Source organism: Schistocerca americana, chromosome 11 (genome assembly GCF_021461395.2).
Source record: "Schistocerca americana isolate TAMUIC-IGC-003095 chromosome 11, iqSchAmer2.1, whole genome shotgun sequence".
Taxonomy (NCBI): domain Eukaryota; kingdom Metazoa; phylum Arthropoda; class Insecta; order Orthoptera; family Acrididae; genus Schistocerca; species Schistocerca americana.
In genome coordinates this window covers 81,406,152-81,424,355 of record NC_060129.1, presented here as the reverse complement: position 1 = coordinate 81,424,355, position 18,204 = coordinate 81,406,152, and the positions used below count along the sequence as shown (strand labels likewise).

The following is an 18,204-nucleotide window of genomic DNA, read 5'->3' as shown; positions in this document are numbered from 1 at the left end:
CACTGCTCCAGAAAATTCTATAACAGAATAGGGAAATAAACAAAAACGTGTGGCAAGCCAAGACTTGTGTCTCTAGATCAGCATGAGAGATATTTGTGAGGGCATAACAGACTGAACTGAGCTTCTCAGATAGTCGCTCTGCGTGTGATCCCGTTTCAACTTGTTATCCAGCTGGACAACAAAGAAATTTATGCATAGTGCTTCATTCAGTGTATGACAGTGTCTACTGTTGGTACTAATAGGTCATAGTTGCTAGTTTGAAACTGCATAGTATGAGTCTTTGTATGAGTCAGGCTTAAACTGTTAGCTGTAAACTACTTGTAGGTACTTCAGCTGTTAACTGAGCTGCGTCTGCTGTTATCTAGTTTGGATACTCGTTAGTATGCTTGTCATCAGCAAACATTACAGTGTATGAGGATTGTCACAGGTGGGGAGCTGCAGCTATAATCATATGGTTCATTAGATATAAAATAATTTTTAAAATTTGTGGATATACGAGGGTAAGTCAATTATTATCCGCAATTTAGCTATATTTTTGTTTATTTTGGTACGTTGATGACACATGCTTCACTTATTTGTTGTTATATCTTTGCAATTTTCAAGCTGCTGGGTTAGTTTCGTTATTGTTGCTGTGCTGTTAATCGTGGCTGCTCTGCTGTCTATTTGCACCAAAGAAGGGCAGTGTTCCTTAATCTGTTTTTTGTGGTCTGAAGGTGTATCAGGGGCCGAAATTCATCAAAGATTTTTGGTACAGTATGGGAACAATGTTTTTGCCACAACGAAGTGTCTACGAACAGGTTGAAAATTTCCGAAACGGTCGCACAAGTGTTATGCACTATGAAGAAGTGTTATGCACTATGAAGGAGCCGGACGACTGTTTACCACCACAAATGAAAAAACCATTGAGCGTTCATTTGAAATGATTCTCTTGGACGAATAACTATTGATGAAGTGGCACATTGTCTGCAAATTAGTCATGGTTCTGCCTAGGAAATCATCCACAACAGACTTGGGTTTCATTAAATTTGTGCAAGATGGGTCCCAAAACAACTCGCACAGTTGCATAAACAAATGCGCTTGGACATCTGCAAAAAGCATTTGGATCACTATGGTAATGATGGGGACAACTTTTTAGACAGGATCATTACTGGTGACAAAACATGAATCCATTATTATGAGCCGAAGAGTAAACAGCAGAGTATGGAATGGAAACATCCAATTTCACTGTGCAAGAAAAAGTTCAAGACCCAACTGTCTGCAGGAAAACTGACGCTTACGGTTTTTTGGGACGCACAAGGTCCAGTACCAGAACATTATGGGGGAAAGGGGCACAACAATAAACAATGTACATTACAGTGAGATGCTTACTGCCAGGCTAAAGCCAGCAGTTTGAAGCAATACTGATGATTGCTGTCAGAAGGTGTTGTGTTGTTGCACAACAATGCCTGTCGGCATACTTTATCACTATCACTTATTTTGTCCACTCAAACAGGCATTGAGAGGCCGTCTATTTGCCTCGGACGAAGCAGTGAAAGAAGCGATGCATTCCTGGCTCGCAGCTAACTGAGAACCTTCATTTATGAGGCCATCAGGAAGCTTGTACAACAATGAACCAAGTGTGTTGAAACGCAAGGAGACTGTCGAAAAATGATGTTCTTGTAAGTTTCCTGTTTGATGACAATAAAATTTTATAACTACTTCGCGGATAATAATTGGCTTACCCTGCTATATACAATATTAATTTAATCTTGTGAGTATCTCTGCTTCTTATGAGCTCATTGTAAGTTGCTGAAAGCCAGCCTTTCTTTCAGGTTAGTACACTTGTCTAGTAGTACTGCCCACAAGTGATTATTCTGACTGTGTGTAATGTTTTTATTTCTGGCCAAGAAATGTCAGAAATGCAACATAGAATTTTTGGGAGCTAAGACTTACTGCTAATCAATCTTTCTTTCTTTATTATGTCAGCTCACTCGACAACCTCTTCAGAATGAGCCTCTTCTCTCGGAGTGCTGCAGTTACTGCTGCAAGTTAAGAGTACAAAACGAAAATCAGAGTCTTAAAATAAATATGATGCTTCTAATAAACAATGTATCATATATCGTACTTGGGTTGTTTCAACATTTGGGCATCACTGTTATATTGATAAGGACTGAATCGAAAAATGGTCTGTCTTATTTAAGAGATTACTGGTTGAGTATATATCAAGCCTCCTCATGTCCCCATACATTGAAGGCATGGTCACAGCTGCTCTTCCTCCATGACTTGCACTATATCTCTTGAGGCAGGGTCTGCCAGACTGGTGGGTACTGTGAATGTTGTAGAACATTTATTGTCAACCTGGTTTGCAGATATATTGTGTCCATCCATTTCATAATACACATTCATAAATAAAATATACATCAAAACAGTAGGTTATACTAACTCATTGCAAAAATTAACTTTTTATTGTGGCAATCATCATTCTTTGGTTTGGAAAATGCTTGTGCAATGTATAAGTAAAACTATAGTGTTGTCTAAACCCTACGTTACGAAAATAGCTGACCTATGTACCGTAATGTAACAGTTTAATATTTTATTTAAGTTTATGCTGTTAAGCATTCCTAGCAGTTTCATTGTAATATCCTTGTACATGAACTATTATCTAATATTTTTTTTTCTTTTTTAAATATTGAGCATTGTCCTGCAATACTGTGCTGGTACTGTTGCAGTATAAAATTTTCAGTACCTGTGGAACTAGGTTTGTCCTGCTACCTGGGCAACAGATGCTTCTATCCATAACGATAATGTCTTTCCCCATGTGCTACATACAAAGGGTAGTCGTAGTTTTGTCACCTCAAGAAAAGAGAAAACGCTCTCTCCATCCAAATGGGCCTGGGAAGGCTTGACATTACTGACCGACTGCCCCGTCCTCCTCAGCCGACAGGTGTCACTGGATGTGGAGGTGGAGAGGCACACGGTCAGCACACGGCTGTCTCGGCCATTGTCAGTTTTCGTGGCCAGACATGCGACTACGTGGTTGAGTAGCTCCTCAATTGGTCTCATGAAGGGTGAGTGCATCCCTCTGGCCAAGAGATTGGCACACCAGGACGGTCACCCGTGCAAGCGCTAGCCAAGCCCAGCAGTGGTGTTACCACTACAGCAAGGCCATTAAGAAAAAAAAGGAGGGGGAGATGGAGAGATACGGGGGGAGGGGTTGTTGTTATTATTGTTCTTGATACCATCACCACACCACCCCTCCCCCACACATCTACATTTGAGAGGAACATTGAAACCGTGCACCAGTAGTATAGCAAGCTAGAGGTCCCAAACCGAAATGGGACAACCTGTAGATAAATTGGAGTCCTGTGTGGCAGTTGGTTTGTGGCACAGGCAGAAACGTTGCAGCTGCATCAGACCGATTCGTATGACTCTTGTAGCTGTTTGGGTTGAGTTGACACAGCTGCAATGTTTCCACGGCTGCCAAAAACTGGTTACCACATGATACTCCATTTCATCAGTGGGTTGCCACATTTTGATTTTCCTCCTAGAGCACGCTTACTACAGTACTGTGGTGCAAGGAGTTCATTGTCCACTATGACTGCAGGCATGTACGCGGTAATGTAGTGTATTGTTGTCAGTGGTGGGAGGGAGCCACCAAATACATCACTGAGTTTGGGGCCAATTTCCTCTATTTCAATGAGGATGGAGCCACTGAAGGCAGAGCACGCTGTGTTCTCGTACAATACTTTTGTCCTAAATGAAGAGTATGTCGTTGGGACATTGCGGGTACTTCGGCACTGTTGTCCTGCAAAGTTGTATCACTGTATGACACACAGATTGGGAGATATGACACCGTAAACATTGAAGAAGAAGAAGAAAAAAAAAAAAAAAACCTTTCGCTTCAAATGGAGCACATATTACCCTGTTTATAGTTGCTCAGTGCTTCCTGATGAGACCACTTAGCGACTTTTGACAAACTGCAAGTCTGATTTCAAACCTTTTTCTAAACTTTTTCCCACTTAGTGCATAAAGGCAAATATTTAACACATCATTTCATTTTTAACCAGGTGTTTGGAGCTGTTTCGTACATGGGAATTCGCTGCTTTAAACAATTGGGGGTTCACTTATGTAAATCTAATAAATAGTATTTAACACTTGATCTCTATAAAGCATTTTTTTCCTTATAAATCAAAATACAAATGTTCATTTGAAAACTGTCATGTAGTCTAGTCTTGGAGTACCTATACAATTTTTACGCTCACACTTTCCTCCATTACTAAATTGACAATTCCTTCATACCTCACAGGGTGGCATAGGAACCAATCCATTCTTTTAATCAAGCTGGGGTATAAATGTCTTTTTTCCCCCGTTTTGACTCAGTACCACATTAAGTACTCAGTTTACCCTCGTGATCTACAGCGTTTCGAAACTTGTTCTCTTCTCGTATGATGTTATTGTATGCATTTCACTTCTGTGTGAGGCTACATTTCGTCTTTCGGCCACTTGTCCTGCTACAGAAACTGACACCCACTCTTTCTGCAGCTCTCCTGGAAGGCCTGGAGGCAGCTCTGTCGGACCTGAGGAGCGGTCGGGGCCCGGACCCCTGGAAGCTGCACGCCCGCGTCTCTGCGCTGTACAGCTGGCCCGACGTGACGCGGCGCACCGAGAAGGTGTACCGCACAGTCGCCAGTTCCCCTACGCACACATTGGGGCACCACATGAGAAGGTTTGTACCTTGCACGATTAATTTGATGTCCCGTGTAAATGTAGCTCTTCTCTGCATAGTGAATGGCACGAATTTTGGAACACGATAGTGTAGCTCAGTAAAACGAGTGGGACACCTGCATAGGGTGGTGCCACCTGTGTGTTTATGCCTGGTAAATGGCGATTTGATACAGTAATAGTCAACACTCAAGTGTTCTTACAAAGGGAGTGCTGCCTGCACGTCTGTAACTTGAGCACGTGAAAGGCAGAGATCCCGAGTTTGAGTCTCTGTCTGGGACACAGTTTTAATCTGCCAGGAAGTTTCGTTTCACTGCACACTCCACCGCAGAGTGAAAATTTCATTCTGCTCTTATATTGTTATCGACAGAAACTCTCTCTCAGTTTTAAATTTCAGTCAAGTAATGTAAGAAGTCCATCTCATTTGTAACTCATCTGTTGAGTCTTCAAACATTCATTGCCATATAAGTCATTGTCATACTGTCATTTACCTGTTGGGCACAGAAATGAGATGGGAAAATGCTGCGAGCTTTCAGAGGAATTGTCCTTCGGAGCTAATAGAATGCATGTACGGTTTCGCCCTTGCTCTCTGTCGTACAACACTGTAGCTCGAACGGGATGAGATGTCTCATCTATTTGCGCAGGGGGGGGGGGGGGGGGGGGCAGCAGGAGGGAGTGGTCAGAATGCGATATCAGTGAGCTTGCCAGATGGGGAGGAGTTGTGTCCGGGACGTGATGGTGTGGAGGAGTGCATTGGGATTGGGAGGTAGGGCAGAGGAAGAGAGAGACTGCGGGTCTTGAAGCCAGGGCTGCCGGAAGAGGAGGCCATGAGGATTACCGGGTCAAAGGATTTGTAAGAAGGACAACTGCCGTTCACATAAAGCTGAGAATCAGCTGTCAAAGGGAAGGGTCCGGATGGAACAGGTTGTAAATCTGTCACTTAAAATAGAGTATGTTCTGCTTCTGGAGGGTCGATTGTACACTATCTGAGCAAAAGTATCTGGACACTTCTCAGTTGACATCATTATGGATGGTGCACCTTTTCCCTTTTGGATGACTTCAACTGTGCTGGGGTCACTATCAGTGAGGAGTCTGGATGTCTGTGGAGGAATGGCAGTCCATTCTATCTTAAGACCTGAAACCAGAGGAGGTAATGATGTTGAACCCTGGAGTCTGGAATGAAGTAGACATTCTAAATGGTCCCAAAGGTGTTCCATCGGGTTCAGGTTGCAACCCTCAGCAGGAAAGTACGTTTGGGGAATGTCGATTGTCTGCAAACTGTGGTGCTCTTTTGTGCTGTCACAATCGATCATAGTCTCTGAACTGTTCCTCTACTGTACGCAGTACACGGTGCTGTAATTTTTTTGTATCTTTCCACATTTAGCATTTCTTTAAGTGAAGTAAGGGATCGAACCCTACCCGTGAAAAACACCCCTGTACCGTGCCTCCTCTGTACTTCACTATCGGCCCTACATTCACGCGCAGGTAATGTTCTCCGGACATTTGCCAAACCCGAACCCAGACCCTACCGTCAGACTGCCGAAGGGTACAGTAAAATTTGTCACTACAAATCACTAGTTTAGAGTTGTCCAGTGGTGTGGCTCTTCACACCACTTCAAGAATATCCTATCTTCTAAATGCTGAAATGGGTGGTTTGTAAGGACGTAACAACTTGCTTGACTGTAGTGCCCCATTCTTTTTAACTTTCTGCACGTGATCGTTGTGTTAGCTGGACAGTCCGTAACACATTGCAACCCTTAGTGATTCCTCCTGCCTTCTCCATGCAATTTTTTTATGATGTGAGGTCTGCCCTGTCTCGATTTAGCTGCGGTTGTTGCTCCGCATTTCCACTTCACAGAAGCTTCACACACAGTCAAATTGAGCACCTTTAGATGGATTGAAATGTGTGACAGATTTGTTCCTCATGTTTCATTCGCTGTTTTGTCTACATTTGTAGTATCTGAGCTCTCATGACAAGCCCATTTTGCAGTTACTGCTTCTCTACCTATGGCACATAGCCCCCCCCCCCCCCCCTCCCGATATACACTGAAGTGCCAAAGAAACTGGAATAGGCATGTGTATTCAAATAGAGATAGATGCGTAAACAGGCAGAATACGGCGCTGCGGTCGACATCTATATAAGAGAAGTATTGGACAGTTGTTAGATCGGTTACTGCTGCTACAATGGCAGGTTATCCAGATATAAGTGAATTTGAATGTGGTGTTATAGTTAGCACACAAGCGATGGCAGCATCTCCGAGGTGACAATGAAGTGGGGATTTTCCCATATGACCATTTCACGACTGTACGGTGAATATCGGGAATCTGGCAAAACATCAAATATCTGACATCACTGCGGCCAGAAGAAGATCCTGCAAGAATGGGACCAGTGATGACAGAAGAGAATTGTTCAGCGTGACAGGAGTGCAACACTTCTGCAAATTTTGCAGATTTCAATGCTAGACCGTCAGCATGTGAGCCGTTTGACAAAACATCATCGATACGGGCTTTCGGAGCTGAAGGCTCTCTAGAGTACCCTTGATGACTGCACGGCACAAAGCTTTACGACTCGCCTGGGCCCGTCAACTCCGACATTGGACTGTTTATGACAGGAAACGTGTTTCCTGGTCGGACAAGTCTAGTTTCAAATTGTATCGAGCGGATGGACGTGTATGGATGTAGAGAACTCCATGAATCCGTGGACCCTGCATATCAGCAGAGGACTGTTAAAGCTCTGTATTAGTGTGAGGCATGTTCAGTTGGCGTGATGGGCACCCCTGATATATCTAGGTACAACTCGTGACAGGTGACACGTACGTAAGCATAGTGTCTGATCACCTGCATCCATCCTTGTCCACTGTGCATTCCAACGGACTTACACAATTCCAGCTGAACAATGCAACATCCCACAGTCCAGAATTGCTACAGAGTGGTTCCAGGAACACTTTTCTGAGTTAAAAGACTTCCGTTGGCCACCAATTCCCCAGATATTAACATTATTGAGCATATCTGGGATGCCTTGCAACATGCTGTTCAAAAGAGATCTCCACACCCTCCTACTCTTAAAGATTTATGGACAGCCGTGCAGGATTAATGGTGTCAATTCCCTTCAGCACAACTTCAGACATTAGTAGAGTCCATGCCAAGTTGCATTGTGGGACTTCGCGTGCTCGTGGGGGCCCTACACGATATTAGGCAGGTGTACCAGTTTCTTTGGCTCTTCAATGTATTTCTCTGGTCCACTATTTGATATGTATAGGGGTCAACAGACAATATCTACATCTACATAGATACTCCGCGATCCACTGTACGGTACGTGGCGGATGGTATGCTGTACCACTATTTGTCATTACGTTTCCTGTTCCACTTGCAAATAGTGATGGGAAAACTACTCTGTATGAGCTCTAATTTATCATATCTTATCTTCGTGGTCCTTAGACGCAGTGTGTGTTGGCTGCAGTAGAATCGTTTGGCAGTCTGCTTCAAATGCTGGTTCTCTAAATTTTCTCAATAGTGTTTCTCAAAAAGAATTTCACCTTCCCTTTAGGGATTCCCATTTGAGTTCTCGAAGCATCTCCGTAACACGTAACGCATTGTTCGAATCTGTCGGTAACGAATCTAGCAGCCTGCCTTCGAATGGCTTCACAATGTCTTCCATTAATCCGAGTGGTACGGATCGTGCAAACTCGAGCAGTACTCGAAAATAGGTTGCACCAGCATCCTATATGCGGTCTCCTTTACAGTTGAACCATTCTTTCCAAAGTCGGCCATTCACCTTCCCTACCACAGTTCTCACATTGTTGCTCCATCTCGTGTCACTTTGCACAATTACGCCCAGATGTTTCAACAACTTGACACTGGAAAGCAGGATACTAGTAATACTGTATCTGAACATTACAGGTTTGATCTTCTACTCATCCACATTAACTTACATTTTTCCGTGTTAAGGGGTAGCTGCCATTCATCACACCAACTAGAAAATTTGTCTGTCTTCTTGTGTCTTCGTGCAGTCACACAACTTTGACGCCTTACCGTACACCTTGCCATCGTCAGCAAGAAACCACAGATTGCTGCCCACCCTGTCAAGTGGTCCTATCACACTCCTGACAATACCCTTGTCTCTGACGAACACTTACTGGCGAGGACAACATGCTGGGTTCTATTATTTAAGAAGTCTTTAAGCCACACACATATCTGTTAACTTGTTCCGTATGCTGGTACCTTCATTAACAGCCTGCAATGGGGCACTGTGTGAAGTGCTTTCTGTAAATATAGAAATATGGAGTCTACCTGTTGCCCTTTATACGTGGTTCACTGTCTATCGTGTGTGGAAAGGGCTAGCTTGAGTTTCGCACGAGTGATGCTTTCTAAAACTGCGCTGATTTGTGCGCACGAGCTTCTCTGTCTCGAGTAAGTTTATTATATTCAAACTGAGAATATGTTCAAGGATTCAACAGCAAACAGAAGTTAGCCAAACTACTTTCGATTAGTGTGACATCACACCTGTTGACATTTCTAATAAGCCGTGGGAAATATTGTGAATGGTGGTTTGAGAAGCACTACTTTTGATTTAAATTTCCATTTATTCAGTATGGATTGTTTTACGTGCGAGAATGTGGGATTAATTTCTTAAATTGTAAAGTATTTGAATCTCATTCAAAACTTAACCCTTTGAGGACCAGCCACTTAGAAAAAAATTGGGCCCAGGAGACCAGCCATTTATGCCAGTATTTAAAACTTAGTGACTCATTTGTGTTTGATACATCTTAAAGGGTAACACACACTAAATAAAAGACCAAGCTTTAAGGTTATTATTTTGTATTTATTTTAGTTCTTTCGCATTGCAAATTATGAATAACGATGGCAAAAAGTAAAATCATCCGTTAAAAAAAAAAAATGTGATGTGAATTCTTGAACAATTTCAAAACTAATTCACTTTTCTGTGGAAAAGTGAAAGTGCTCAATGGAATATTTCTTCAGCCAAGTAACTCGCACAATGTTCGGTGTGCAGCAGTGCAATTTTTTTTGGTGCTTCTCAGAAATGTTCAGATTAAGCTGTGCTCGTAGGATCCTGAGAGACCCACCCTTCGAAAAAACTGCAAAAAATTATTGATTATCAATATTATCTGTGATAGCTTAGCTTTCCTTATGGTTATATCTTATTTGCATTAATTTAAACTTCCTTTTTATTCGACACTTAGTGGTGCTTAAGTCGTATTGCTATTGGCTGACTACCTCGCATGTCCTACACTCTGAATATCTGCTCTCATTGTCTGGTAAATCGTGGCACGAGCTATGATTTGCTGACAAAAGCACTTGGCTATCTCGATTTCAGTGCTTCGAAAGCTACCGTGCTGTATTTGGTGGATTTCATATTTATGCCTCCATAATAAAAAATATGCGCTGTGCATGTTGCTGCACTTCAAATATCTTTGCAAAACACGTTACTTTTTTTTAATGGGTTTTGTTTCCTAAAGTGCCTAGAATTTCTGGCTGGTGTGCGAAATCCGAGCGAAAATATGTTGTCACTTATCATGAAGAAAATGTACTTTCACCAGGGTTGTAGTGTATTTTAACCTGGGGAAAAAGTATTTTCACGTGCAAAAGAGCATTTTTAGCCAGTAAATATGAAAAAAATTTTCTTTTCAGCATATATACCCTGTCGTGGTAAGATGGCATTTGGCACTAAAGAGATTGAAAGAGGGGAGAACTAGTATAGTGGTTGTGGAGGCTCAAGTGGCTGTGTGTTCGGTTGCAGTTACGCTGCCAGCGGCGTGTGGCCCTTCCTGCTGGTGATCTCGCTGTGCCACCTCGTCCTGCAGCTGCTTGACTGGCTGGTGCCACGACAGGTGAGTGGCTGGGGTTGTGCCTGTAGCCGTCTGGTGTAATGCTACCCTCATACGGGACGTGTGCCCACTTTCACAGTAGTGTTTGCTCGTGTCACACAGAACACGATTTGTTGTAATGGCACTGTTTGACAGTAGTTTCCTGTTGTAGTTGACACACTAATCACACTGTTGCCAGATTGAACTTATACTCATCAGTGGAGTGTGTGCCTATTAGAAACTAACTGACAGATTAAAGTGGTGCGCTGGGTGGGGAATCTAACCTAGGACGTTCGTCTTTAGCAGGAAAGTGCTCTACCAACTGAGATATCTGAGCACGACTCACCTTCACAGCTGTACTTCAACCAATACCTCTTCTCCAGAAACACATGCCCTCAAAAAGCAAAGGTCCTGCCTGGGTTTGAGTCCCTGTCCAGTACTCAGTTTTAATCTAATGGGGAGAGGTCTCCAGCGATGGGATCTACTTTCAAAACTGTCTGTACGATGACGTAGGGTAAAGTAGGTCACAGGTGTTGCCCCCTACAGTCATTAACACTGATGGTCCCTAGTTTGCTAGTAATTAACGAAAAAAAATTGGAATTTCACATGACTATCAGTAGTGTTAAAAAAGTAGTGTTATGAACTGGTAGTGTGGTATATTAGATAGGGTAAGGCTGTCATGTGCAAAAAGTCATTGGTTTGAATCGTGTCAGCTACTTCAAATTTTTATTATTTTTAAATTTTTGTCGAAATAACTTTATACATTAGTTTATTCAGTTAATTGGTTTAAACTTAACTTTTTATTTCGATGCCTTCGTCAAATTATTTTAATCGTCATATCAACTACTTCACTTGGTCTAATTTTTCTTTGTTTAATTCATTTTCCATTTGAACTCTTTATTCACGTGATTTTAATTTATTTTATGTATTAAGATCGATTTAATTTCTTTCGTTTTATCATTGTTTTTTCATCCATGTTATTGCTTTCATTAATTCTAGACCATATTTTGCTTGAATTTTTCACTCATAATACCTTCTTTTGCTTAAATCTTCATCTGCGTTTTGTCCATAGTGCAATAGGAATTTAGGTTGCGGTTTAAATGTTTGTATAATGATTACCATCCAAAGCAAATTGTACATTTTATAACAAAAATACATTTTTGACACAGTTGCACAGATATAGATAGATTATTTCGTATTTTGTTTGGGACTTGAGCCGAGTGAGAGACTGGTGATAGATGCGAGCTGAGGGGCTAATGCCGTACATTACTCGTTTTGTAAAACTGAATTGTGATTCCGTCCAGAGCTGATGACTTTGTTTTCAACTCTTTGTTGTTTCCCTATGCCAGGGTGCCTATTACTGTGTCCTCCATGCGAGAGTCTGTGCGACCGTCAAATGATGTCTTATTTGTAACAATTCTCCTGTGTGAATGATTTTTTGCTTTATAGAATCGAAAGTAAAATAATTTGCAGTGCATTTTAGCGAAACTCTATCATAATTTCCTTGTTAACAATGCAATATTTATTTTATTTTCTAATATAAAAAGCAATACGTTGAAATTGTCATAATGAAATTCATTTTGCAGTACATAGACACTGCTCGAGACTACACCAACCCCGGAAGAGGAAACTGCGCAGCTGGTGACCAGTGGCAATGGAAGCCGCAGGTGCGCAAGAAGAAGCCCGCGTGATATGCCGGCTGCGTCCTGTCGTCGCCGAAGGTGAACGGCCTGTCGAGGCTGAAGGTATTGTCGGTGATATGTGGCAGCAGACCGTACACACGAGAAGAGGGGGGGGAAGGTCCTGTGATGAGTCGACAGCTTGTACTTTCTGCCTTCAACAGTTCTGCCTGGTGCATAACGGTGGATATGCAATTTGGATCCACTAGTTGCAAATGTGCAAAAAGCTATTAGCTTGTGGACAGCTGCGTAGTGTTTTGATGTAATGTAATGTTAATGTTGTGATACATTCCTAGTCACAAGAGCTCAACTATTTTGGTATGCCTGTTTTGTTCAGACATGCATCAAAGTACAAAAATAATTTAGTTACATATATCTCCTCTCTCTCTCTCTTATAAATTGTGTGTGTGTGTGTGTGTGTGTGTGTGTGTGTGTGTGTGCGTGCGTGCGTGCGTGCGTGCGTGCGTGCGCGCGCGTGCGCCAACCAATATTTTTTTCCACAAACCTGTCCTAACCAAAATGGCGTTGTCAACCAATACCACAGCATATAAAGTGTTCTGTGTTCAGAAGTTTCAGAAAAAGAATGCAGAACCAACCAACCTTTTTAGACATGACTGTGCAGTCAACTACCCCTCTCTTGGCTGTAGCTCCTATGAACTTTAAACATTACAACTGTGGTTCTGCCACGATTATTGTGACCCATTGTCAAAAATTGTTTTGTTTCACGCAACTGGCCTCTTTTTGCTATAGGTGCCAATTTTGAGTGATAAGAAGCTGGCCTGTTTTCTCAGCTTATCACCTGAAGATGGCCTCTTAATTCTGAAACTGGTCAGTTATCATGTGCCATTGAATTGTAACATCTGATAAATTTTTGACCCCAGCAGAACCATTAATTTAACCCTTAAGAAATCAAATTCATTTTCAGGCTACATCTTTTTAAAATGTTGGATTATTATTTCACTCGCTAAATGTATTAAAATGAAAAAGGTCGTGGAGATTCATTAGGAGGCCTTATTCCATATAAGTATGTTAACTTTACACACAAAATACCCACAAAGGAATGGTTGTTGCTTGAAGAGCCAAGCTGAACTACTAATAACCTACAACCTATAATAGCAGAGACAGTGGAAACTTCAGAGGTTAACATATTTACAGATTTGGGGTGTGAGGTATCACTTATCTCACGCATTTTTTAACTCTACAGAATAAACAGCACTTACCGTTATTGCCAGTGACTGGAGTATACATAATCGGGATAACTGGAACAAAAGTAACTTGTAAAATACGAAACTTGAGTGAACTGTAGTATTGGGCATACGTTATTTTGTCAAGCACTATTAGTAGTAGAGAATATTAATAGAGATGTACTGTTTGGTTTAGATTGGTTGTTAATTTAAAGTCATCTTAAACTTTGATGAACATCATCTTTGTTACGGTAGAGAGGACACTAGATGCTGGACGCCATTTGTAACAAATCGCCTCATAGAGGAACAAACAAACAGTGTGTCAGTGTCTACGATTAACAGCTACGTTTCCGACTTAGTGGTAGTGTGAATCTGGGTTATTCCAGTTTATTCCCCCAAACCACCTTCCACTTCTTTACGAGGTGATTTACTTGGAATTTGCAGCCACTCTTCTTTACTGGATAGCCAGCTGCTGGAAACCCTCTTGACTTATTCTCAATCGAATAATGCTAGGTACAGACATTTTTAGACTTTCTACTTATGAAATAAGTAGACATGCAAACTTTGCTTTTCATCGGTTAACGATGTATTTGGCTTTCAACGCACAGTAAAACTCTCATTTTCAACATATACAGGGTGAGGCATAAAGGATGAATGGTTTCCAAATGAACAATACATAGTTATTCAACACTGTGCAACATGCCTCTGTCTATTTCGACGATTTCCAAACAAACGGCTTCCTTCAATTCTCAAACTGTACGTGGTTTATACCCATACACACATGATTTGAGGTAACCCCCACAAAAAGTAGTCGCACATGGATAGGTCAGGAAAACGAGGAGGCCAATGAATTTCCCCGGCCCGGGAAATAACTCTACCATGAAAAATAGTCTTCCATAGTCAAACTTGCCATGTGAGCTGTAGCTCCATCCTGCTGAAACCACACTCGCCAAATAGGAATAAGTTTTCTTCTTAATTCAGGTAGGAAGAATTCGGTGATCATCTCTCTATATCGTTCAGAGATTAGGGTTACAGTGTTCCCGTACTCGTCTTGGAAAAAGTATGGACCAATAACATCTGTATCTGTCGCAGCACACCAAACAGTCGCCTTGGGACTATGTAATGGTTTCTCATGCAGTAGTTTTGGCCTTTCACTGGCCCAATAACAACAGTTGTGCTGATTTATCATTCCATTGAAATGGAAATGAGCTTTACCACTCCTAAGCGAAATAATGTTATCATTTTATTCAAATATGTCCTCCATTTCTCGGGAAAAATTTAGCCTCTGTTCATAATCTCTTGAGTTTAATTTTTGCATAATGGCTATTTTGTAGGGATGAAATTTCAGGTTAGTATGCAAAATACGCCTTAATGAGGCGTAGCTCAGCCAAATGTCTTCTAGCAGATTGACCAGGACTCTGGGAGTATGGCTTGCCGAACTCTTACTCATGCTGCACTGCAATGATAGACTCACTATTACACACACAACTATCGTAGCTAAACACACGATGTTGCACGTCCACGGCTCCATGATCTTGACTAAACAAAATGGCACAATCTACCAATCACATTACCACATCACTCGTCCCACTCCGACCGCCGAGCGTGAATACTAGCTGTTCTAAAAATGTCTGTCCTTTCTGCCTAAACCTACACATCTCTATAGTTCCTCTAGGCATGTCAAATATCTGTTCTTAATATTAATGAGAGCCAGAGCTAACACTAATTTTTTTGAAATGGTTAAATTGTCCCATTCGTAAAGAGATTCAAACTTAATGTCATACCTCAAAAACTACTGAACTTGGAGCAAAACTTTTTCTTTGTTAGTTACCAAAATATATCTCACTTGACAAAGAACCTGAGAAAACAGGATATACACACATTACATTTAACGTTATCAGGATAGGGCACTGATATTCCCCTTAAATACTGAAACTGCATAAAACAACAGTTTTCAGAAGCTTGCAAATAGGAAACAAGGTGTAATTAACAACTTTGGGAAGATCTACATCTAGATGTAGCACTTCCCAAAGTTGTTCATTACATCTCGTTTCCTATTTGCAAGCTTCTGAAAACTGTGGTTTTATGCAGTTTCAGTATTAAAGGGGAATATCAGTGCCCTTTGCAGATAATGTAATGTGTGTATATATCCTGTTTTCTCAGTAACTATCCAAGGTTATGCAACAAAACTTTTTTATGATGTACAGTCATATACATTCCTTCATCTGCTATCAAGTATCTAACATTGTTGGGAATCAAAATATGAATTTCTTACTGAAGGTCTTGAAAAAGGTATGTAATTTTTAAAAATACAGGTATCAAAAAGAATCATCCAATTTGGCACGTGTTATGTTTCTGAAACTAATAAACACATACAATGAGTTTTGTTTTTTGGTGAACAGGAAACTCAAACTTTTTTATACGTTTTCATAGGTGTTATGTATGCCACTTTAAAGATGCACGGTGTCAGCGACCATGTCTTGAGTTACAGCTTCCACAGCTGCTGTTATGCATTGTCTCAGTTCATTCATTGTTGTTGGTAATGGAGGCACATTAACAAACTCTTTTATAAACCCCAGCAAGAAATAATCAGTCAGTCAGATCTGGGGACCTTGAAGGCCAGTAATTAAAAGCTGAATCATTTGGTCCAGTGTGACCGATCCATCACTCAGTAATCCTTTGATTTAAAAGTTCCCGCACTTCCAGATGCCAGCCAGAAATGGAATAATGGAAACTGAAATCGAAATGTACTGTTCTGAAGAGAGGAGAGCTTCATTATCAGTTCCAATATTTTTAAATATTGATACACAACACTGTTGAATTTCACACCGATACTGTTGGTAAATGATGTCATTCGAATCAGTCTCCAACTGTGGGAAAAGAAAGTTCTCAGGCATATCGAGATATGAGCTTCCTGTAACAGTGTTTTCGGCCAAGAAAAATGGACCGTACACCTTTTCCCGTGAAACTGCACGAAACCCATTCAATTTTGGAGAGTCCCTCTCACGTTGTACAACTTCATGTGGTTGTTCTGTACCCCATATTCTGACATTGCGGCAGTTCACCTTTCCATTTAAATCGAATGTTGCCTCGTCACTAAACACTAAGCATGAAAGAAAACTGTCGTCCTCCATCTTGCCAAGAACGAAATCACAGAACTCCAGAAATTGTTTTCACCTTCACAAAGAGCTTGCAGTAGCTGAATATTGTATGGTTTCATGAGTAAACGTTGACGCCACACGGACATCGGGGTGTGAAACTATGGCAGATGCGTTTGACATCTGTGATGCATTCTTGGGTGTGCCCAGGTGATTTGGCTTCACAGAAATAACCTGTTACTTGGAATTGTTCATGGCATCATCTAATGTAATGCTCTGTGCTGTAGGAGGATCCACACCACACCCAGTACAAAAGTCATGCTGAACAGTTATTAATGACTGGCACTGCGCAAAACGTAGAACACAAGACACTCTCTGTCGTCCCGACACCATTTTTACTAGAACTGAAGTGGACACACTGCTGCTACGTAGTGGGAACCATGTAAAACTAGAGAGTTCGCTCTTTACAACATTGCTCATGCTGCCAGTAGCTCAAATAACGTAATAGTTAAGATTTTTAATCAAATGATTCTTTTTGATACACCTGTATGTTTATGATCAAAATATAAGTGCTACATAAAAATAATACCACTGTCAATAACAGGTGAAAATTTGAGAGCTTTAGCTTAAATAGTTTTTGAGGTAATGGGAATGGGAAACATTTGCAAAAAGTAGTTTTTTGGCAATTGCACTTGGAAGTTGACAAAGGAAAACTCTCTATTGAATGAAGAGAGACATAAAACTCTCCAGCTTTGTAATCTTCTTGAGGATTAATCAGATGCAGTCTCTTTCTGTCTCTGAGGGATCTAGGATTGCTTCATTATTATGGCCAGACTTAATTCCAAATTGCTTCATAACCTTTACTGTGCTGTATTTCCACCACTGAAGGTTATCACAGCATCACTGACTGCAGCCTTCAGGTTTATCAGCTGTTTTCGGGCACCTTGGTCCGAACAAGTTTGTTGAAAGACACTCTTACATTTGGAGTTTTTCCTGTGAGGCATTTCATCAGCTCATCTGGATGTGCTAATTGCTTTATAATGGCTGTATTATGGTTTCAACATCTACAGGGGCGGTGTGTCAATGGGTGTATTCAGCTCTGCTGCCTCACCGAGAGAAACGGCCATTTTCACGATTTTCTTTAGCTGACTTCCAGTTCTTGTCAGCAGGTACAGTTTTGTGTGCATTCATTTTTCAGAGTTAACTAACTGTGGTAAAAAATTGGTACGTGTTTTGGCACGGCGAGTCTGACCATTCCCTCGTGAGATGGCATACGACATTTTGTAAATGAAAGTGATATCGCAGTTCATTTCACCCGTTCGGCTCAATTTGCAGCAAATGCATTTCCACCGCATTCTCCACTGTCAGCTTAGTGGCCACCTGCCGCTTACACTTCTGCGTTCGGGACTGACATGACGTATTTATCGGTGGCAGCCAGCAGCTGGAGCACGTCTTGTCTGCAGGCTAGGAAGCCTCGAGTGTATAGGAGTAGGAGTAGGCTAGTAGCTGTCTTAGCACTGGGAAACGTAGTTTGTAATCACGGACGTCTCTACAGAGAGCTGTTACGGCCACCTGCTGCTCGCACTCGGTCTTCGGACGAGACGTGTTATACTTATCTGTGGCGGGCAGCTGCTGTAGAGGAAGAGGAGTGAGGCACAAAACTAGAAGCTGGGTAGCTCCGAGTGTATAGAAGTACAATAGCAGCTGTTGCAGCACT

At 41.5% G+C, this 18,204-nt stretch overlaps 1 protein-coding gene across 1 annotated transcript in view; it reads left to right on the top strand.

Moving 5' to 3' along the window:
- The window catches only part of LOC124553620 (phosphatidylinositol N-acetylglucosaminyltransferase subunit A), a 139,885-nt gene extending 123,523 nt beyond the window's left edge, over nucleotides 1-16,362 (top strand). The window contains exons 9-11 of the mRNA XM_047127475.1: nucleotides 4,522-4,705; nucleotides 10,460-10,550; nucleotides 12,113-16,362. Of these exons, the coding sequence (XP_046983431.1) occupies nucleotides 4,522-4,705; nucleotides 10,460-10,550; nucleotides 12,113-12,217 (380 nt within the window). The 3' untranslated portion in view covers nucleotides 12,218-16,362. The remainder of the gene's footprint in view (nucleotides 1-4,521; nucleotides 4,706-10,459; nucleotides 10,551-12,112) is intronic.
- Nucleotides 16,363-18,204: the final 1,842 nt, after the last annotated feature.